The following is a 23,676-nucleotide window of genomic DNA, read 5'->3' as shown; positions in this document are numbered from 1 at the left end:
GAATGCGAGGTGATCTTATTGAAACATACAAGGTTCTGAGGGGGCTTAACAGGGTAAATGCTGAGAGGATGTTTCCTAACGTGGGGGAACCTACGACTTGGAGACAGAGTTTCAAAATAAGGGGTTTCCTATTTAAGACAGAGGTGAGAAGAAATGTCTTCTGAGGGTCATTAATATTTGGAATTCTCTACTCCAGAAAGCAGTGGAGGCTGAGTCATTGAATATTTTCAAGGCTGAATTAGACAAGGTTTTTTATTGACAATGGAGTCAAGGATTATGGGGAACTGAGAGGAAAGTGGAGTTGAGGCAACAATTGGATCAGCTGTGATCTAACTGAATGGTGAAGCAGGCCTGATGAGCTGTAAGGCCTATTCCTGCTCCTATTTCTTACGTTTCTTAAGTTTTTGTCATGGAGGGGGACTTCCCAGGGTTGCCAAGGCTCCAGGAATTGAAGATGAATCTCCAGGACACTGCTGCCACAGAGAATAAACATAGGAGCACTTCAAAAAAAAAAGTACATTTTCTTCCCCTGTTTTCCTGGAATGCTTATTAGTTATTAAAATATCAGTGATGGGAACAAAATGGCTGTTTGACCGAGAAGTCAAGAACCATGCTACCGATGAGACTGTTCAATTAGTAACGGGAAGGCCGTCAGCCCCCAGTCCTGAGAGAGAGAATATCGGGCAGGTTGGTTGGCGACAGAAGGTCGTGTGATGAAACCTCCAGTAATCATTCCAACCCGAGCTGGCAGCCCAAGGTCATTCCTGCTTTGCAAGATCCAGTTCTGCAAAGAGGCAGACCACTGAGCTAGCAAGGAAAGCTATGCTATGGCCATTTTATTTTGTGTGTTTTTTTTTAAAAGATACAAAAGCTGTCCAAGGCGTTAATGTCTTCCAGAGTGTGCCCTCCTTTTCATCATGAAAGCAAAAAAAGAGACACAGCAGTAAAATTCCACTCACATGGGTGAGACGGTGGTGTTGTGGCAATGTCACTGAACTAGTAATCCAGAAGCCAGGCTAATGCTCTGGGGACAGGGCTTCAAATCCCTGGCAGCTGGGGGAATTTCAATTCAAGTAATAAATCTGGAATTGAAAGCTAGTCTCAGTAATGGTGACCATGAAACTATCTGGTTCACTAATGTCCTTCAGGGAAGGAAATCTGCCATCCTTACGTCCAATGTGGTTGACTCTTAAATGCCCTCTGAACTAGGGCAATTAGGGATGGGTAACAAATGCTAGCTTTGCCAGTGATGCCTACATCCCAAGAAAGAATTTTTAAAAACCAGATGGGTCATTTACTCAGCAACTTTACCACACTGCAGGACCACTAAGTAGACACAGCACTGCAAATAGAGAAGCTGCTTTTATACTGAGTTAAGGAGGTGGCAGAGCCACTGGGAGGAACAGTTTTCCTTTTATTTAGTTACAATCGTCCTGACCACCGGCCTTAGCAAGTTTACTATTGGGGGGTGGTGGTGGAGGCGGGGGCAGGATGCGTTCTGTTGGCTGCAATAGGAGCTGGCCGAAACTAGTGCACCATACAGGTCCAACGCGAACAGCAGCTTTAAAAGGAGGCATTAAACACCTAATAAAAGATGAACTTCCATTACACTTTTGCATTGTTGCACCTGAATTCCCCGAAGTCTGTGAAGGAGGAATATAAAAAACACAAGGGAAAGCACTGTGCTAATTTAAAGGGGGAGGGGGAGGAGGAAACAGGAATATTTGCCGACAGTGTGATTTATTTAAAATTAATAAGCCATGTATTCAGATAAACTGCTCTTTCATGATGCATTGGACCACACAGCAAATTAAAATCGACTCATAACATCAGGCACAATCTGTAAGTGAAAAAAAAGGCTTGTATTTACAAGCACCTCATTACAACTCTCAGAAATGTCTCACATACAGTGAGTTACCTTGAAGTGCGGAGATTGCTTTGAGTGTGAAAGCAGCAGCCAATTTGCATACAGCAAGGTCCCACAAACACAAGACTGGATTGTTTGTCTCTTTCTTTAAGGTGATGCCAGTCGAAGGAGGAATGTTGGCCTGGACAACGACTTTTTTTTTTTGTTACATCCACCTGAACAGGCAGACGGGGCCTCAGTTTAACACCTCAGCCAATCTGAGATAGCACGTCAGACAGCACCTTAATACAGCATTCCCTGCTCCTCTGAAAATAGTGGCATGGGGACCACTGACAGTGCAGCACTTCCCCAATACTGCACTGGAGTGTCAGCGTGCACTTGAGGCTGAATGTTCATGGGGTTTTAAAGATTATCCACCATGGATATGGAGGAACAGCTACAGAAAACCTAGGAAAAAACATCATACAAACCACGTGCAACATTTTTCCCATGTTTCCATTGCTCTTGTGCCAATCTTACAGAGAACGATTATGAGAGCCCCAAAAGAAATTCATCCCTCAAGTGATTAGCGCTGAAGTGGAGTTTGAACTCATAACCTTCTGATTTAAGGGGCAGGAGTAATACTAACTGAGCCAGGCTGACAAGATCGTCTTGAATAAATGCAACAGGGAATTCAGGAGAATCTTCATTACCCAAGAAGTGTTGAGAATTTGAAACTTGCTACAGAGGGTAAGGCGAATAAAATAAAATGCATTTAAAGGGAAGCTAGATAAGCACATGAAAGAGAAAGCACATGAAGGAGAAAGAAATAGAAGTATATGCTGACAGGGTGAGACGAAGTAGGGCAGGAGAGACGACTCTAATGGAGCATATACAAACCAGCAAAGACCAGTTGGGCGAATGGCCTCTACATTCTGTGCAATTCTGGTCTTTAATGATTAGCCATCCCAACGAGATTGAATCCTTATTGCAATGCAAGCGATAACCTATGAAGAGCTGCATAATTGTGGGTTTTTGTTTTAAACTTGTGTTTTGGGGGATGTCCTTGGTGACTTTGATCTTCACGAGTATCCTGTCCCTCAGATTTACATATTTTATCAATGCAACAAAGAAGTCACCCATGATGGTGGCATCAAATTTAAGGCCAAAAATTCGTAACTGTAAGCAACAGCAGGCAAACCCTCTGTCAGTAGTGCCCAGCTCACCTCTATTGCATCTTTGAATTCATCTTCTGCCTCCGGCTCCTCAGACTCCTCCAGGTTTCCTGGGGTTACTTCCTACACAGAAAGATCAAAAACATGTAGTACTTTAAATAAATCGTTGATGGGGGGGAAAAAAAGTAGGGGGCAGATGGAAAATATGGTCCTCATGACAAATAAAAAAGATAAGGTATTAAACAGGTGTAAGCACTTAATTTGGTGGAAGAAAGGAAGTGGGCCAGTGACCTCTTCCAAGCTGGAGATCATATGGCTTGATACTATCAGACAAATTTCAAATCCCTTATTCTGTTACTTTTGCAGGAGAGGCTAACTCAATCAGACTTTTAAAAAAATATTTATTCATGGGATGTGGGCACCACCGTTAAGACCAGCATTTATTGCCCATCCCAAACTGCCCTTGAGAAGGTCGTGGTGAGCTCCCTTCTTGAACCGCTGCAGTCCCTGTGGTGTAGATACACCCACAGTCCTGTGAAGGAGGGAGTTCCAGCATTTTGACCCAGCGACAGTGTGGAAATGGCAATATAGTTCCAAGTCAGGATGGTGTGCGACTTGGAGGGGAAGTCTATAAAAGTTTTGGACAACATTATGGCACAGGCCGTTTTCAGTCTTTGCTAGCAGCCAACGTTTTGCAAGCAGCATCTGAGTCAGCAGTTATATTCAAACACAGAGAAAGCACTGCTAAACTTTAAGTCTATTATTGTGGGGTATTTGAAAGTATCACAGCTAAAAGAAGAAATAAAAATGTAAATTTTCACTTCATAGGCTCTGATGTTTACAGCACGGAAGGAGGAGGCCATTCAGCCCATCGTGTCTGCACCGGTCAAAAGATCTAACTACACTAATCCTATTTTCCAGTGCTTGGCCCGTAGCCCTGGAGGCTTTGGCAACGCAATTGAATGCTTCTTAAATGTTGAGAGTTTCTGACTCAACTACCCTTCCAGGCAGTGAGTTCCAGATTCCCACCACCCTCGGGTGAAAAAATTTCTCAACTCCCCTCTTAGCCTTCTACCTCTTACCTTAAATCTATGCTCCCTGGTTACTGACCCCTCTACTAATGGGAAAAGTACCTTTCTATCCACCCTATCTTATACACCTCTATCAGGTCCCCTCTCAACTTTCGCTGCTCCAAGGAAAACAATCCCAGCCTAACCAATCTTTCCTCATAACTCAGACCCTCCAGCACAGGCAGCATCCTGGTAAATCTCCCCTGCACCCTCTCCAGTGCAATCACATCCTTCCTATAATGTGGTGACCAGAACTGCATGCAGTACTCCAGTTGTGGCCTAACCAGTGTTTTTTTTACAGTTCCAGCATAACCTCCCTGCTCTTGTATTCTATGCCTTGGCTAATAAAGGCAAGTATCCCATATGCCTTCTTAACCACCTTACCTACCTGCCCTGCTACCTTCAGGGATCTGTGGTTATGCACACCAAGGTCCCTCTGATCTTCAGTACTTTCCAGGGTCCTACCATTCATAGTGTAATCCCTTGCCTTGTTAGCCCTCCTCAAGTGCATTACCTCACACTTTTCAGTTTTGAATTCCATTTGCCAACATTCTGCCCACCTGACCAGTCCATTGATATCCTCCTGCAGTTTACAGCTATCCTCCTCACTATTTATCATCCTACCAATTTTCCTGTCATCCGCGAACTTCTTGATCATACCGCCTACATTTAAGTCCAAATCATTTATGTACACCACAAACAGCAAGGGCCCCAGCACCAAGCCCTGCGGAACCCCATTGGAAACAGACTTCCAGTCACAGAAACATCCCTCTACCATCACCCTCTGCTTCCTGCCTCTCAGCCAATTCTGGATCCAACGTGCCACTTTGCCTTGGATCCCATGGGTTCTTACTTTCTTGACCAGTCTGCCTTGAGGAACCATATCAAAAGCTTCGCTAACGTCCATGTAGACCACATCAAATGCATTACCTTCACCAACACTCCTGGTTACCTTCTCAAAAAATTCATCAAACACGACCTTCCCTTAACAAATCCACGCTGACTATCCCCGATTAATCTGTCTCTCTCCAAACGCAGATATATTCTGTCCCTCAGAATTCTTTCTAGTAACTTCCCCACCACCGAGGTTAGACTGACTGGCCTGTAATTTCCTGGTCTATCCCTTCCTCCCTTTTTTAGTGATGGAACAACATTAGCAGTCCTCCACTCCTCTAGCACCTCACCTGTGGCCAGAGAGGATTTGAAAATTACTGCCAGGGCCCCTGATATCTCTTCCCTTGCCTCCCTCAACAGCCTGGGATACATCTCATCCGGGGCTGCGGATTTATCCACTTTTAAAGCCACTAAATTCGCCAGTACCTCCTCACTTTCTGTTAATTTCCTCTAATATGTCACAGTCCTCCACCCTGAGGTCTATACCTGCATCATCCTTTTCCATTGTGAAGACCGACGCAAAGTATTCATTAAGGACTGTACCCACGTCTTCCGGGTCCCCACATATTATCTCTACGGTCCCTAATTGGCCCTACTCTTTCCCTAGTTATTCTCTTGCTTTTTATACATTTAAAAAACCCCTTTGGGTTTTCCTTTATTCTACCCACCAATGCTTTCTCATGCACTCTTAGTTTTCCTAATTTCCTTTTTAAGTTCCCCCCCTGCACTTTTTATATTCCTCTGATGGCTCTGCCGTATTGAGCCCTCGGCATCTGCCATAAACTTCTCTTTTTCTCTTAATCCTAACCTTTATGTCCCTTGACATCCAGTGTTCTCCGGACTTGGTCCCCCACTTTGTCTTTACGGGAACATACTGGCCCTGTACTCTCGCTATTTCCTCCTTGAATGCTTCCCACTGCTCCGACACAGTTTTATCTGCAAGTAACTGCTCCCAGTTCATTTGGGCCAAATCGTATCTCATCTTAGTAAAATTAGCCTTTCCCCTGTTCAGAACTTTTAGTCCCAGCCCAACGTTATCCTTTTCCATAACTATCCTAAATCTAACTGAGTTATGGTCACTATCTCCAAAATGCTCTCCTACTGATACGCCTTCCACCTGCCCAGGCTCATTTCCGAATATTAGATCCAGTACTGCCTCCTCCCTTGTTGGGCTTTCTATGTACTGACTAAGAAAGTTCTCCTGGATGCAACTTAAGAATTTTGCTCCCTCCCTCGCACACTAAAACTATCCCAGTTAATACTTGGGTAGATAAAATCTCCAGCAACTGCCTTATTATTCTTATATTTCTCTGAAATTTCACGACATATTTGATCCTCTAATCTCTCCCTGACTGTTTGGGGGCCTATAGTACACACTCAACTGCGTGTTTGCCTTTTTTGTGTTTTTTTACTTCTACCCATATGGCCTCATTTGATCCTTCCAAGATATCATCCCTCCTCACTGATATAATTGATTCCTTGATCAATATTGCGACCCCCCCACCCCCCCCGCCCTCTTCTATTCCCCTTTCGATCTCGTCTGAATACCCTATAACCAGGAATGTTGAGCTGCCAATCCTGCCCTTCTTTTAGCCAAGTCTCAGTCATAGCTATGATATCACACTCCCACGTGCCTTTCTGTGCCCTCAGCTCGTCTGTCTTATTCCTCACACTCCTTGCATTAAAATACATTCCATTTAGCCTTGCTAAACTCACTTCTTTCTTATCTAGCCTACGTTTCCTCTGCCTTCCAGACTCACTCGCTAGCGTTTTACTTATAATTAACTTATAGTTAACTTATAATTCCATCTCAGCTTCTCTCCCCTCTGAATTACTTTTCAGGATCCCATCCCCCTGCCAATTTATTTTAAATCCACCCCAACAGCATTAGCAAGCCTCACCGCGAGAATGTTGGTGCTGTTCCTGTTCACATGTAACCCATCCAACTTGTACAGGTCCCACCTCCCCCAGAAACGGTCCCAATGCCCCAGGAATCTAAAGCCCTCCCTCCTGAACCATCTCTCCAGCCACGCATTCAAATGCGTTCATCTGCATTCATCCTTCTGTTCCTATACTCACTACTGCATGGCACCGGGAGTAATCCAGAGATTACTACCTTTTAAGCCTTGCTTTTCAGTTTCCTACCTAAATCCCTGAAGTCTGCTTGCAGGATCTCGTTTTTCTTTCTTCCTATGTCATTGGTCCCAACATGGACCACGACCTCTGTCTGTTCACCCTCCCCCTTCAGAACGCCTTGCAGCCGTTCCGTGACATCCTTGACCCTGGCACCCGGGAGGCAACATGCCATTCTGGGGTCACGTCTACGGCCGCAGGAGTGTCTGTTTACTCCCCTCACTAACGAATCCCCTGCCGCTATTGCTCTTCCACACTTCTTCCTCCTCCCCTGAACAGCTGTCACTCTCACCGATTTCCAAGGCTGAAAACTGTTTGCGATCGAGATGCACTCGGGGAATTCCCTGCCTGGTCCCCCTTCTTCTGTCTGGCGGTCACCCATTCCCTCTCTGCTTGCACTTCCTTAAGCTGCGGGGTGACCACATCCTGAAACGTGTTATCCACGAACCTCTCAGCCTCCTGAATGCACGGTAGTGTCCCCAGCTGCTGCTCAAGCTCCAAAACCCGGAGCTCGAGTTGCTGCAGTCGGTGGCACCTCCTGCACACATGGTCATCCAGACCGCCAGGAGTGTCTAGGATATCCCACAAAGCGCAGGATGTGCAAATCACAGGACTGAGCTCCCCAGGCATATCTTAACTAAATAGAATATGGACCCTTGCTCTCCTGTAGTCTGTTTTATCCTTTCTGTCCCAAAGTCTTGCTGTTTTAACCTCTCTCCCCAAAGTCTCACTGTTTTAACTTCCTTTTAAAGAAAACATTCAGCACTTTGTAATTCACAGGATAGTAACAACTAATGTCACTCATCCAACTACAAGGTGAATAGAAAGCACAATCTTCATTTGCACAATGTTTGACTTTGTATCTGACTATACAGCTGCAATCTGGGATGTGCTGCCTGAAAGGGTGATGAAAGCAGATTCAATAGAAAATTTCAAAACAAGAATTGGATAAATACCTGAAAAGAAAGATTTTGCAGGGCCACTTGGGATAAGACAGGTGGGGGGGAGGAGGTGAGACAAGTTGGATAGCTCTTGCTGGCAGAAGCACACTGGGCCAAATGGCCTCCTCCTGTGTTACAAAACACTATGGACAGAATTTTACACACCCCAGTGGTGGGTTGGCAGATGGGTAGGGGTGCATAAAATTGGGCATAATGCCATTGGTGCTGTTCTAATCATTTAACTGGCCACCCCACCACAATTTTACATGCAGTGGGAGGGTGCTGAACTGCCTGACACCCAAGGGCCAACTAACCAGAACTCACCACTGTAGTCCTCCCATTCTGCAGGTCGCAAAGTTTGAAAAATTCCATGACTACTCAACAACTTCACAGAATCTCTCAGTGCAGAAGAGGCCCTTCAGCACATTGAATCTGCACCAAAACGTGAGAAACACCTGGCCTACCTACCTAATCCCATTTATCAGCACTTGGCCCATAGCCTTGAATGTTATGATGTGCCAAGTGCTCATCCAGGTACCTTCTAAAGGATGTGAGGCAACCCACCTCCACCACCCTCCCAGGTAGTGCATTCCAGACCGTCACCACCCTCTGGGTAAAAATATTTTTCCTCACATCCTCCCTAAACCTCCTGCCCCTCACCTGGAACTTATGTCCCCTTGTGAATGACCCTTCAACTAAGGGGAACAGCTGCTCCCTATCCACCCTGTCCATGCCCCTCATCATCTTGTACACCTCGATCAGGTCGCCCTTCAGTCTTCTCTGCTCCAACGAAGACAACCCAAGTCTATCCAACCTCTCTTCATAACTTAAATGTTTCATCCCAGGCAACATCCTGGTGAATCTCCTCTGCACCCCCTCCAATGCAATCATATCCTTCCTATAATGTGGTGACCAGAACTGCACACAGTACTCCAGCTGTGGCCTCACCAAGGTTCTATACAACTCCTACATGACCTCCCTACTTCTGTAATCTATGCCTCGATTGATAAAGGCAAGTGTCCCATATGCCTTTTTCACCACCCCACTAACATGCCCCTCTGCCTTCAGAGATCTACGGACACAGACGCCAAGGTCCCTTTGTTTCTCAGAACTTCATGTCATGCCATTCATTGAATACTTCCTTGTCAAATTACTCCTTCCAAAGTGTATCACCTCACACTTTCCAGGGTTAAATTCCATCTGCCACTTATCTGCCCATTCAACCATCCCGTCTATATCTTCCTGTAGCCCAAGACACTCAACCTCATTGTTAACCACCTGGCCAAACCCTGTGTCATCTGCAAACTTACTAATCCTACCCACCCCCAGTCATCTATGTCGTTTATATAAATGACAAATAATAGGGGACCCAGCACAGATCCCTGTGGCTTCCAGTCACTAAAGCATCCTTCTGTCATCACCCTCTGTCTCCTACAACTAAGCCAATTTTGAATCCACCTTATCAAATTACCCTGTATCCCATGTGCATTTGCCTTCTTTATAAGTCTCCCATGTGGGACCTTGTCAAAGGCTCTGCTGAAATCCATATATACTACATCAACTGCACTACCCTCATCTACACACCTGGTCACCTCCTCAAAAAATTCAATCAAATTTGTTAGGCATGACCTCCCTCTGACAAAGCTATGCTGACTATCCCTGATCAAACCTTGCCTCTCCAAGTGGAGATAGATTCTCTCCTTCAGAATTTTCTCCAATAGTTTCCCTACCACTGACGTGAGACTCACTGGCCTGTAGTTACCTGGTTTATCTCTACAACCCTTCTTAAATAGCGGAACCACATTAGCTGTTCTCCAGTCTTCTGGCACCTCCCCCGTGGCCAGAGAGGAGTTAAAAATTTGGGTTAGAGCCCCTGCGATCTCCTCCCTTACCTCCCTCAGCAGTCTGGGACACAAATCATTCAGACCTGGAGATTTGTCCACTTTTAAGCTAGCCAACACCTCCAATACCTTGTCACTCCCTATAGCAATTTGCTTAAGAACCTTGCAGGAGAGAAAGAAATCAGAAATGTACAAGGGGATAAACTAGGAGGAACCTTCTGGAGTTCTCAGAAGGGTTGTAAGGCTGGAGGTTACAGACATAGAGAGGGACAAGGCCATGGAGGGATTGGAACATGAGAATGATTATTACTGTCAGTCATAACTCAATTCCACCGTCTGCTAAATATCTATCTGGCTCCCCCTTGGATCTGCTAGCACGATCATCTTTTATTTCCAGATTCATTCTGATGTTCTTGACCTTGTCTTTCACACTTCCCATTCTGGTCTTGTTTTAAGCTATTCCCTTTAATCAGCGATAGAAAACCCCTTTTGTCTTGTTACCTCCTGCTAACAGTTTCCTAAAAAAACATCCCCTTTAACCTTGCCTTTGGTCTCCAGCTTCTTGCTGCCTTTGAAGCACTTTATCATGTTAAGAACTAAACTGCCACTGCATTATGGCAAATCAATGTGTTTAGGGGGCAGCAGCTCACAAGACCCAGAAGGAAGAGCAACCAGAACAAGCAGCTGTAGGTGGAAATCAGAGCACCTTGTAACAGAGTCAGTCTCATTACACAGGTGCAAACAATACACAACATTTCATGGCATTGCTCATACATTATGGTTCAAGGAACAGTTAATAGAAGCAATTGATGGCATGCCTGTCTGATAAAGCACCATCCTGTACACAAGTATCAGCCTCAACTCCATGGTAGAACTCTCACCTCTTGAGTCAGAAGGTCGCAGGTTCAAACCCCACTCCCAGGCTTGAGCACATAATCTAGGCTGGTACTCCCAATGCAGTGTTGCATTGCCAGATGTAATTTTAAACCAAGGCCCCATTCTTCCCCAGAATCATCACCATCCCCATCCTATGACCTTTCCACCGTACTCAAAGACATGTTTGCCTTATTCAAAGGCATGGCTTTGAGCAGATGTCAGAATGTGCATCCGCATGGTTACCTTACCTATCTGGTAATTAGCCACAGACCACGAGGGAGCACAGGCATTTCTCTCTGTTCGAGAAACAAGAGTTTATTTCGCTCCACATTAAGAATGGGGCACAGCAAGGAGGCTCTTCATGAACTACCACAGCCAGTACAGGGATTGAACCTATGCCATTGGCATCATTTTGCCATCTAGGAAACTGAGCTAACCAAACCCATATGTCTTCCTCAAGGACATGGATGGCCTTGACCAGACGTAGGAATGTGCACTCATGTGTTTCTGGATGCCTTTGTCTCCTGCACTGTGGAGTTGAGCTTTGTGAATGAGAATGCGAGCTTGACATGGACCAGTTCTGACCGTGGCAGTGCAGCAGTCTCTCTCTCTCTCATACAAAGCACAGAATCCACACAGTCCCAGCTGAAAATGGAAGACTCTCAGCTAATCATTCTGGGCTAAATTCAAATTAATGGAAGAAAAGGACAGGAAAAATAAATGAAGCAAAAGCCTCAATCCAAATATTTCATTTTTAATTTCAAAAGTTAAAATATGTTAAAGATATGGAGTTTGACAGGATACCCAAATGCCTCAAAACTTGAATAAAAATCCTCACAATGACAAATATTTTAAGGGATTGCGCATAATTTCCAGCATTTCTCACAAGCTAACAGTCGCTTGGTAATACAGAACTTGAATATTGCTGAAAAGAGACATTTTGCTGAGTATGCAAGAGGGAGGGAGGGAAGGAAAAAAGAGGGAGGGAAGGAAAAAAAGAGGGAGGGAAGGAAAAAAAGAGGGAGGGAAGGAAAAAAAGAGGGAGGGAAGGAAAAAGAGGGAGAACATGCAAGCTCTGAATTTTAAGCCTGCAAATCCTCAGTTTATGCTTTTACTCTATTCAGAATGAGCTTGTGAAGGTCTGGCACCTATTTGCGGTTTTGCACCTCTTGCTCTGGGACTCCAGCTGTTTCTAACACACAGCATGCCAAAATCTATGTCTTTATTTAATGTACGATGTGCCAAGATCTATATCCTCAAGTAACACACCACATGCCCAGACTTCTAACCTCATTTAACATGCAACATACCGCAACTCATTGTGGTACACAATGTGCCATAGCACATACACTCCTTTAATATAAAATGGGTCACAAACTGGATCTTAATTTAACACGCAATGTCGTGAATTAGAGGGACTATTTGGATTTATATAGTGCCTTTTGGTTTTTCAGGTGTCTCAAAGTGTTTCACAACCTGAATAAGTTATGCTTTGAAGTGTGGCTATTGTGCAGACAGATACACTGACAAGTCGCATACACCAAAGTCTCACCAAAAATAACGTGGTAAATGAGCAGTTCATCTCTCAAGGAGATATTGGTGAAAGGCAAGCGTTGACCAAGGCTCAGGGAAAAGTCCCCTACAGTTCTTTGACTTTGACCACCTGAACAGGTCGCCTGTGCCTTGCTTTGACGTGTCACCCGAAAGACAGCACCTCCGACAATGCAGCACTCCCTCAGTGCTGCAACGGAATGTCAGCCTGAGCTATTTTCAACTGTCAATTCCCTCCAGATTACATCTTCACAATCAAAGCAGCTGGATGAGAATTTTAAAATTGAAGTGTTGCTCAACCAAGTGCCAATGTAAGTCAGTGACAGCAGGAATGATACGCTACTCTCAAGTCCTAGTTGCAACACGCATTGGACACTTTTCAGTTTTTTAAGCACTGTTGGCCGACAAATACCATCAAATCAAACCTCACACCAGCCAACACTGGAAATGGGAGGGCAGATGAATGCAGATGGCGTTAACCTCTCCAAAAACTTCACTTGAAAGTGAGATTGAGAAGGTTGGTATGCAGGTTAATAGTAATTATGATAAATGTGATAGAATAAAGAGTAATAAACTATCCCACAAAGATGCGTATTGGGTGATATTAGTCTGTTAGTTGCCGAAACGTTTTAATTGGAATCTGTTGAGCTTTGTGAACGAGAATGCGAACTTGACATGGACCAGTTCTGACCGTGGCAGTGCAGCAGTCTCTCTCTCTCTTGCACAAAGCTCAGAATCCACACAGTCCCAGCTGAAAATGGAGGACTCTCATCTAATCATTTTGGGCTAAATTCAAATTAAGGGAAGAAAAGGACAGGTAAAATAAACGAAGCAAAAATCTCAATCCAAATATTTCATTTTTAATTTCAAAAGTTAAAATATGTTAAAGATATGAAGTTTGACAGGATACCCAAATGCCTCAAATCTTGAAACAAAAAGAAAAATCCCGACATGGACAGATATTTTAAAGAGATTGCGCCTAATTTCCAGCATTTCTCACAAGTTAACAGTCGCTTGATAGTACAGAACTTGAATATTGTTGAAAAGAGACAAAGATAGGAATGCCAAATTTCAAATGTTTGCATCAATTTTGAGATTGTTTGAAATCTGGCATCCTTGTTTTTGCCCTGATGACTGCAAGACAAAAAGCTTTGGCAACATGTCTCTCTTTTCAGCAATATTCCAATTAATTTTTATTCATTCATGGGATGTGGGCATTGCTGACTGAATGGGAGTGCTACACCATCTGAGGTGCTCTCAGAAAACAGGTCGTAAAAGATATCATCGCCATTATTCAAGCAAGAGCAGGGAGTTCTCCCCAATGTCTTGGGGGGCCAATGTTTATCCCTCAACTAATAACATTAAGACAGACTATCTAGTCAGAACGTGATTACTGTTTGTGGGTTGTAAAAGGCATTATATAAATCCAAGTTCTTCATTGCTTTCTTCCTTCCAGCGGTATTTATTAGGAAAAGTATACACCAGTCTATAAAATCCAAGCTTCTCACCTCTGGGGTACTTGCAGTTGGAGTTATGTCCTGGTTTAAACCTCCTTCCGTATCTGACACTGCAGCCACCTCTGCTTCAATCTCAGCGTTTGATCTAAAATTCTGCAGTAAAGCTCCCTTGTAATCAGTAGTAACTGCAGAAACAAAAAAAAAAACAGGGAGAAGAAAAATGAAACAATCATTGGGAAACACAGCATTTCTTCACGTCTACCCTCACTCCCCAACCCTGCCAACCCAACTCAAGAGCTGTGTAGAGCAACACACCGGGCTGAAAGATGGAACTGCTTTGATGGACCAGTGAACAAATGCATCAATCTGGGTTCAAGTTACGCAGGCTAAGCAAAAAAAAAATCCCAGCTTAAACTGCGCTACGGGGGATTCAAATAAGAGCAGTGACGGAGGTTTTGGAATAGAAACAGAACATGCTGGAAATACTCAGCAGATTAGGCAGCTTCTGTGGAGAGAGAAACACAGTTAACGTTGCAAGTCTGTGACCTTTCACCAGAACTGAGAAAAGTTAGAGATGAAATAGGTTTTGAGGGTGGGACAAGGGAAAAAGGAAGATCTGTGATAGGATGGATGACAAGGCGAGATTGAATGGCAGAACAGTTAATTTTCCAGGTGTTATATATTGTTGCGTTATCTGTATTAACAGCTAGGAACTAATTAGCTAGGAGCTAATGGTTGTGTGTAAGCGCTCCAGGGGCCACATTTCATGGCTGCACCAGAGGCTGATGTGATGTGCAGAACCAGTTCAAACCAGTCCTTCAAACAAGGCAGCATGGCAAGTTAAAGATCATGAGTACTGATCTTTTCAAGTTTAAAGTGCGATTATTACCAACATCATTGATATGAAGCGTGGGAGTGTTGTGAACTGGGAGGAGGATGGTGTGGAACTTCAAGAGAACATAGGCAAGTTGGTGGAGTGGGCAGATAGGTGGCAGATGAAGTTCAATGCGGAGAAGCGTGAAGTGATGTATTTTGGTAGGAAGAACATGGACAGACAATATAAAATAAGGGGTGAAATTTTGAAGGGGGTGCAGGGGCAGAAAGACTTGGGTGTATATGTGCATAGATCATTGAAGGTGGCAGGACAGGTGGAGAGAGCAGTTAATAAAGCATATCCTGGGCTTTATTAATAGGGTCATAAAGTACAAGAGCAGGGAGGTTATGCTGAATTTATACAAGACACTTGTTAGATTTCGGCGGGAATATTGTGTACAGTTCTGGGCACCATAATATAGGAAAGGATGTGAACACATTGGAGAAAGTGCAGAAGAAGTTTACAAGAATGGTTCCAGGAATGAGAAACTTCAGCTATGAGGATAGACTGGAGAGGTTGGCACTATTCTCCTTGGAGAGAAGGCAGCTAGGAGGGGGTTAGATAGAGATGTTCAAAATCATGAGGGGGCCGAATAGAGTAGATAGGGAGAAGCTGTTCCCACTCGTAAAATGATCAAGAACGAGAAGGCACAGATTTAAAGTGATTTGTGAAAGAAACAAGTGTGACGTGAGAAAAAAGCTTTCTCACACAACAAGTGGGTTCAGGTCTGTAATGCACTGCCTGCAAGTGTGGTGGAAGCAGGTTCAATCGAGGCATCCAAGGGGACTTTAGATGATTATTTGAATAGAAACAATGTGCAAGGGTACAGGGAAAAGACAGGGCAATGGCACCAGGTCATAATACTCATTTGGAGAGCCGGTGCAGACACGATGGGCCGAATGGCCTCCTTTCTGTGCCTTTAAGACTCTGTGATCCGAAAAACAACAAGGACACATAGCACTAGGACCAAAGGGGATGGTGACGGGGCAAGGAAAGAAACAAAAGATGTGCCTAAAGCAGGTGTGCTGCTGATTACAAGCAAAAATGAGAGAAAAACCAAAAAAATGCAGAGAAAAGGAAACAAAATGGGGCAGAGATTATGGTCTGGAATTGTTGAACTCAGGTCGAGTCTGGAAAGCTGTAAAGATGAGGTGCTGTTCCTCAAGCTTACGCTGAGCCTCGATGGAACAGCACCTCACCTTTACAGCAGGCCGAGGACAGAAATGTCAGCGTCAGAGCAAGGTGGAGAATTAAAATGACTGGCTATCTGGCATGTTCGGGGTCATGGTTACAGACTGAATGGAGGTACTCCACGAAGCAGTCACCCAATCTGCGTTTGGTCTCCCCAGTATGGAGGAGAACACATCGTGAGCAGCGAACACAGTAGACTAGATTGAAAGTAGTACATGAAAATCACTGCTTCACCTGGAGGGAGTGTTTGGGGTCTTGGATGTTGAAGAGAAAGGAGGTAAAAGGGAAAGTGTTACATCTCCTGTGTTTCATGGAAAGATGCTGTGGGAAGGGGATGGGGTGGTGTGGTGGGGGTGGGCGGGAAGAGTGGTGGGTGGGAGCCTGACTGAGAAATGGATCAGGGTATCAAGGAGGGAATGCTTCCTTTGGAATGCTGAAAGGGGAGCAGAGGGGAAGATGTGTTTGGTGATCACACTGGAGGTGGCGGAAATAGCGGAAAATGATCCGTTGAACATGGAGGTGGGTGAGGTGGAATGTGAGGACAGGGGAATAATACCATGGTTCTGGGAGCGCGGGGAAGGGGATAAGAGCAGAAATGCAGGAAATATGGTAGACACGGTCGAGGACTCTGTCAAACAGGGTGAGGTGGGGGGGGAAATCCTCAGTTGAGGGAAAAAGACATCTCAGAAGCACTAATATAAACAAAAATACTGCGGATGCTGGAAATCCAAAACAAACACAAAAACAAAATTACCTGGAAAAACTCAGCAGGTCTGGCAGCATCGGCGGAGAAGAAAAGAGTTGACGTTTCGAGTCCTCACGACCCTTCAACAGAACAGAACTTCTGTTGAAGGGTCGTGAGGACTCGAAACGTCAACTCTTTTCTTCTCCGCCGATGCTGCCAGACCTGCTGAGTTTTTCCAGGTAATTTTGTTTTTGTTTTTATCTCAGAAGCACTGTTGTGGAAGGTTGTTTAAGATATGACGGAGACAGAGGAACTAGGAGAATGGAATGGAATCCTTGGACGTTTTGGAATTGACCTCAATGCCCTTGGACTAGAGATGGGGACAAAAACCATTCAAATCAAGGTGCCTGCTCTTGATTACCACTTAACAGCCCTGCTTAAAAGTATTCACACATGGGTGCCCATAATAACAACAACCTGCATTTATACAGTGCCTTTATCATAAAATCATAGAATGGTTACAGCACAGGATATTCGGCCATTGTATCTGTGCTAGCCCTCTGAAGGAGCAATTCACCTAGACCCACTCCCTTGTCTTTTCTGTGTAGCCCTGCAAATTTTTCCTTTTCGGGTATTGATCCAATTCCCTTTGAAAGGCTCCTCAATTGACCCTACCTCCATCACACTCTCAGGCAGTGCATTCCAGATCCTAACCCAAGTACCTTAAATCTATGCCTCCACTAATGGGAATACTTTCTCCGTATTTACTATCTATATCCCTCACGATTTTGAATATATCTATCAAGTCCTCTCAACAGAAAACAGTCTCAACTTCTCCGATCTTTCTACTTAACTGAAGATCCTCACCCCAGAACTATTCTTGTGAATCTTTTTTGCACCATTTCTAATGCCTTCACATCCTTCTTAAAGTGTGGTGCCCAGAACTGGACTCAATACTCCACTTGAGGCCGAACCAGTGTTTTACACAGGTCTAACATAACTTCCTTGCTTTTGTACTCTATGCCCCTATTGATAAAGCCCAGAGTGCTGTAAGCTTTATAAACCGTGCTCTCAACCTGTTCTTCCACCCTCAATGATTTACACACGTCCCTCAGCTCCTGCGCCCCATTTAGAATCGGACCCTTTATTTTATATCGTCTCTCCGTATTCTTCCTACCAAAATGAATCACTTCACACTTCTTTACATTAAATTTCATCCGCACTTGCCTGCCCATTCCACCGACCTGTTCATGTCCTTCTGAAGTTTTACATTATCCTCCTCATGGTTCACAATACTTCCAAGTTTCGTATCATCTGCAAATTTTTGAAATTGTGCCCTGTCCACCAAGGTTTGGTCATTAATGTATATCAGGAACAGCAGGGGTCCTAACTGTGATCCTTTGGAAACTCCACTATAAACCTTCCTCAAGTCCGTGAAACAACTGGTCACCAATATTCTGTGTGTGGTAAAGTGAGGTACCCGCTCCCTTTAAGTGAATGCAAGTGTACTGATCATGTGACAGCACTGACAAATCACTGAACAGTGCGGGCAACTGGGAACTGTTAAGTCTAGTTCTGGAGGTTTCTGAGTGAGCACATATGATCTGGTGCTCTGCCCTATGTCTCAATAAACCATCACTGTTTATTCTTACATCAGTCTCTCCCCGTTATTGATTGCAAGCAGCAATTGATGAGAACATAGGAAGGCATGCAGTTAAGAGTTCGGTTGACCAATGAACTCATTTACCCAAGTCATAAAAGTGACAAAGAGGATAAAGAAAAAAAGAAAAGAAATTTCAAGATGGATAAGAAAAGCATTAGAAAGAGCAACTGTACTTATCTTATAAAACAGGCGACAGCCAGCAACTGGAGCAGAAAGCAGTGCTGCAGTTTAAAATAAAAATACTGCAGAATCACGATCGCTGGGATCCCGCCAAAACCCAAAAAGTGTGAAACCCAACAGAGAAAAGCCGGCAGCAGCAGAGACAGAGTTAAAAAAATTGGTGACTGCTCTTAAAGCGGCAATACATTTAAAAGGGTAAATAAATGAAAAATGGCTATGGACAGAAAATTATAAGAGACCCCAGAGAGAGGGCGAGTTCCACGGTAAGGTAAGCACCTAAATTCTTCATTACCTGAAAACCCAACAGAAGTGCAGCCCCTTGCAGTCGTTCACAATGCCGCAGTTCGGGCATGTCGATCCATTCGACCCCGATTCAGATGCCTGGTCTCAGTATGTCAAACGCCTAGTGTTCTTTTTTTACCACTAACAACATCGTGGGGGAGGAGAAGAGGGCGATTCTTTTTTTGTCCTCACGCGGAAGCAAAATGTACAGACTGATCCGTAGCCTTACATCACCTAGCGCCCCAGACTCAAAGACTTTCGACGAGTTAATAAAAATTGTACAGAGCCACGAGGCCAAAGCCCTCAGTTACTATGCAGCACTTCAAGTTCAATTTAAGGAACAGGCTTCTGGAGAAGACAATAACTGACTATGTGGCTGTTTTAAAGGCATTAACTCAGCATTGCGAATTCAGAACGCCCATTAGTGATATGTTGAGAGACCGGCTGATATGCGGGATTGGAGACGATACTATCCAAAGGTGTTTGCTAGCCGAACCTAGTCTAGATTTCAATAAGGCATCAGAATTAGCTACCATGATGGAGAGTGCTGTTAAAAATTCCAAAGTTATAAAAGATACACAAAATGGCGGCGTCCGTCTGGTTGAATGGGACAATCTGGCAACAAAAAGCGCGAAAACTTCGGACTCCACAGAAAGGTGGGGAACGCTCTTTAGCTCCAGACCATTGAAAAACAATGGTACTGCAGTGAAAACCCACGAAATGAACGAGAGGAATACATCCAGGCCTCCAGTGAGTGAACGACAACTCAAACAAGTCGAGTGCTTTTTCTACCACCATTTTGGCCACATAATGCGGCACTGCAGAGAAAGGCTAAAACAACACTATAAAGGCAGAAGGAAAAATCGTGAAATACGCCTCATGGAAGGGCCAGAAGAAATAGAATCAGACACCCATTTGTTATATAACCGCAAAGCGGGTAGAACTAAGCCAATCCAAGTAGCCATAATGATCATTGGACAACCCATTAAGATGGAAGTTGATGCGGGAGTGTCGATGTCCGTCATTGGAGAGCAGACATTTAGACATCTGAGTAAAGGAACCCATCCTTTGAAGTTAGAAGTTTCAGACACAAAGCTGAGGACGTACACGGGCGAAGAAATAAATGTGAAAGGGGTATGTCAGTGAAGGTGCAATATGAGGAACAGTCTGCAAAATTACCCCTATTTGTATAATGTCAGGCAGGGGACCGAGTCTCCTCGGAAGGAACAGGCTGGGAGAGATAAATCTTGAGGGCCCACTAAGTTCCCAATTCGAAACCAGAAGTGTGGCTGCAAAATAAAAAGAGTGCGCAAAGACCCAAAGGGAGAAGCCCGTGAAAGTGTTACACCGGGACAGAGTTCAAGTTGAAGTCAGCATCCTTCAAAAGGAAATGGAAAGTCTATTAAAGGGTCTTTGTGCGCTACAAAATTCAATCAACTCCCAATTTGTGCCATGAGAAAGATATGAAGAAAAGGAAGAATTAAGCCCGTCTCTGGGCGAGTTAAGGAACGAATTAGCTGAGAAGGGGCAACAATATGCGATTCTCCAGAAAACTATTAATGAGAATTGGAAGAGCTGAAGCAGCAGCTGAGCAAAAGCCCTGAAGTTTTAAAGCTAGAAGACCCTGAGTTCTCAGAAGAGCTGTTGGGAAACCCAATTACTGAGCTCATTCACGTTCAGCTCGCGTCCGAGTCTAGTCCAGCCAACAGCGAACTTAAAGACAAGGTGGAGATACAGGTCAGTGCTACCAAGAAAAGGACATGCAGGAAGAAAGAGAGAAATTGACAGTGCTCGGAAAGAAAAAGAAAAATAATTTTTTTTCTTTTCCTCTTTCTCCTCACGCATTATGTAGCTCATCGCTGTATTGCTTTGTGCTTGTTGCCCTTTATCTGTTTCAGCTTGGAGAGGAGGGGCAGTAGGAGTGAACGTGACTGCACCCAGAAGAGGGTGAAATCATCCACTGAGGGACATAGTAGGCAACTGCCCCTGAAAAGGAGGTCTCGGAAACACCAGCCGAGGTCGTTGCACAACCCGTCAAAGAAGGGCCGCCCGAGAGACTTGACCTGTAAATAGTTATTGTGTAAATAGTTAATGTTTTAAGCTTGTTAGCTGTACTTTTAAATAAAGGGAGAGGGATGTGGTAAAGTGAGGTACCGTGTCCCTTTAAGAGAATGCAAGTGTACTGATCACGTGACAACGCTGATGAATCACTGTACAACGTGGGCAACTGGGAACTATAAGTCTAGATCTGGAGGTTTCTGAGTGAGCACGTATGATCTGGTGCTCTGCCCTAAGTCTCAATAAACCATCACTGTTTATTCTTACATCAGTCCCTTCATGTTATTGACTGCAAGCAGCAATTGATGAGAACATAGGAAGGCGTGCAGTTAGAGTTCGGCTGGCCAACAATCTCATTTACCCAAGACATAAAACTTTGTTTCCTATCACTCAGCCAATTTTGTATCCATGTTGTTATTTTCCCCTTTATTCCATGAGCTCTAACATTGCTCACAAATGCCCTTCGGAAGTCCATGCACACCACATCTACAGCATTACCCTCTTACTATTAATTTTGTCCTGAATTATCGTTTCTAGAAGCTTCCCAATCACCAAGGTTAGCATAGTAAAACATCCCAAGGTGTGTGACAGAAGCATAATCAGGAATTGATCTAGAGAAGGAGAGAACACAAGAGGGGGGGTAAATAAGCTAAACAAAGCAGCAGGTAATGCTCGCCTTCCTTCCAGGGTGCATTGGAATTATGCAAGGTGAATCCTTGGCACTGTTCAGCACTGCGTAGAGTTCTTTCACGAAAGGCTTAGACTGAATCGTCAATCCGGTTGCCTTAATCTACTACTGTCTTCTATTGGTTCTCAGGCATCCCGAATGGCATGGCATCGCAGAGTGTGCCACATTGGGATTTGGCTGATGCTCTGTTGATGCCAGCTCAGTCAATGAAAGCCCGCGCCATTGACTCAATGGTAAGTGGCATCCTAGAGCAATATATTGTGGATCCAACCAGGGATCAGGCTATTTTGAGTCTGGTAATGTGTAACGAGGCAGGTTTAATAAATGATCTCAGAGTAAAAGATCCCCTAGGAAACAGTGGCCATAACATGTGGAATTTAGCAGTCAGTTTGACAGTGAGAAACTTAGTTCGGAAACATCTATGCCAAATTTAAATAAGGGTAATTACAAAGAAATGAGGGCAGAGTTGGCTGGAGTGGACAGGAAAAGGAGTTTAGCAGAAAAGACAGTTGGTGAACAATGGCAAACGTTTAAGAAAATAGTTCATGACTCACTTCCTTAAGTACTCTGGGATGTAGATTATCAGGCCACAGGGATTTATCGGCCTTCAATCCCATCAATTTCCCCAACACCATTTCCCTACTAATGCTGATTTCTTTCAGTTCCTCCCTCTCACTAAACCCTGTGTTCCCCAACATTTCTGGTATGTTATTAGTTCTGAATGGCTATAAATTGAGAGAGGGGAATGTGCAACGAGACCTGGGTGTCCTTGTACACCAGTCGCTGAAGGTAAGCATGCAGGTGCAGCAGGCGGTAAAGAAGGCAACAAATGGTATGTCGGCCTTCGTAGCCAGAGGATTCGAGTACAGGAAAAGGGATGTCTTGCTGCAATCGTACAGGGCCTTGGTGAGACCACACCTGGAATACTGTGTGCCGTTTTGGTCTCCTTATCTGAGGAAGGATGTACTTGTTATAGAGGGAGTGCAGCAAAGGTTTACCCGGCTGATCCCAGGGATGGCAGGATTGACATATGAGGAGAGATTGAGTCGGTCAGGATTATATTCGCTGGAGTTCAGAAGAATGAGGCGGGGGGAATCTCAGAAACCTATAAAATTCTAACAGGACTAGGCAGGGTAGATGCAGGAAGGATGTTCCCTATGGTGGGGGAGTCCAGAACCAGGGGTCACAGTCTGAGGATATGGGGTAGACCATTTAGGACTGAGATGAGGAGAAATTTCTTCACCCAGAGAGTGGTGAGCCTGTGGGATTCACTACCACAGAAAGTAGTTGAGACCAAAACATTGTATGCTTTCAAGAAGGAGTTAGATATAGCTCTTGGGGCGAAAGGGATCAAAGGGTATGGGGAGAAAGCGGGAGCAGGCTATTGAGTTGGATGATCAACCATGATCATAATGAATGGCGGATCAGGCTTGAAGGGCCGAATGGCCTACTCCTGCTCCTATTTTCTATATTTCTACAACAAAGATATATCCCAGTGAGGAAGAAGGATTGTAGGAAGGAGATAAACCAACCATGGCTAACCAAGGAAGTTAAGGAAAGTATCAAAGGGAAAGAATAAAACATACAATGTGGCAAAGATTAGTGGTAAGCCAGAGGATTGGGAAAGTTTTAAAAACCAACAGAAGATGACCAAAAAAAAAATAAAGAGGGAGAAAATAAACTGAGGGTAAACTAGCAAGTAATACAAAAACGGACAGCAAAAGCTTCTTTAAACACATAAAAAGGAAGAGAGAGGCCAAAGTCAATATAGAATGAGGCTGGGCAAATAATAATGGAGAACCAGGAAATGGCAAAGGAGTTGAGTAAATACTTTGCATCAGTCTTCACGGTAGAAGACACTAATAGAATTCCAAAAATATTAAATAATCAAGGGGCAAAAGATGGGGGAAGGAAATAAATACAATAACTATCACTAGAGAAAATGTACTAGGGAAACTAATGGGGCTAAAGGCTGATAAGTCACCTGGACCTGATGGGTTGCATCCTAGGATATTAAAAGGAAGTAGCTACAGAGATAGTGGATGTATTGGTGGCAACCTTCCAAGAACCCTTCGATTCTGGGAAAATCCCAGAGGATTGGAAAACAGCCAATGTAACACCCTTATTCAAAAAGGGAGACAAAAAACAGGTAACTATAGGCCAATTAGCTTAACATCTGTCATTAGGAAAATGTTGGAGTCTATTATAAAGGATGTGATAACAGAGCATTTAGAAATACATAATCTAATCAAGCAGAGTCAGCATGGCTTC

General features: G+C 44.1%; 1 protein-coding gene across 1 annotated transcript in view; it reads right to left on the bottom strand.

The window, feature by feature from the left end:
• zfyve27 (zinc finger, FYVE domain containing 27) overlaps nt 1-23,676 on the bottom strand; it is a 168,350-nt gene that overhangs the window by 86,700 nt on the left and 57,974 nt on the right. Inside the window, exons 6-7 of the mRNA XM_078565097.1 lie at nt 13,836-13,969; nt 3,073-3,144 (exon numbers count right to left, since the gene is read on the bottom strand). Of these exons, the coding sequence (XP_078421223.1) occupies nt 3,073-3,144; nt 13,836-13,969 (206 nt within the window). The remainder of the gene's footprint in view (nt 1-3,072; nt 3,145-13,835; nt 13,970-23,676) is intronic.

Source organism: Cetorhinus maximus, chromosome 20 (genome assembly GCF_964194155.1).
Source record: "Cetorhinus maximus chromosome 20, sCetMax3.hap1.1, whole genome shotgun sequence".
In the NCBI taxonomy this organism is placed as follows: Eukaryota; Metazoa; Chordata; class Chondrichthyes; order Lamniformes; family Cetorhinidae; genus Cetorhinus; species Cetorhinus maximus.
Note: the sequence above shows the minus strand (reverse complement) of the source record. Positions and strands in the feature narration are given on the sequence as shown.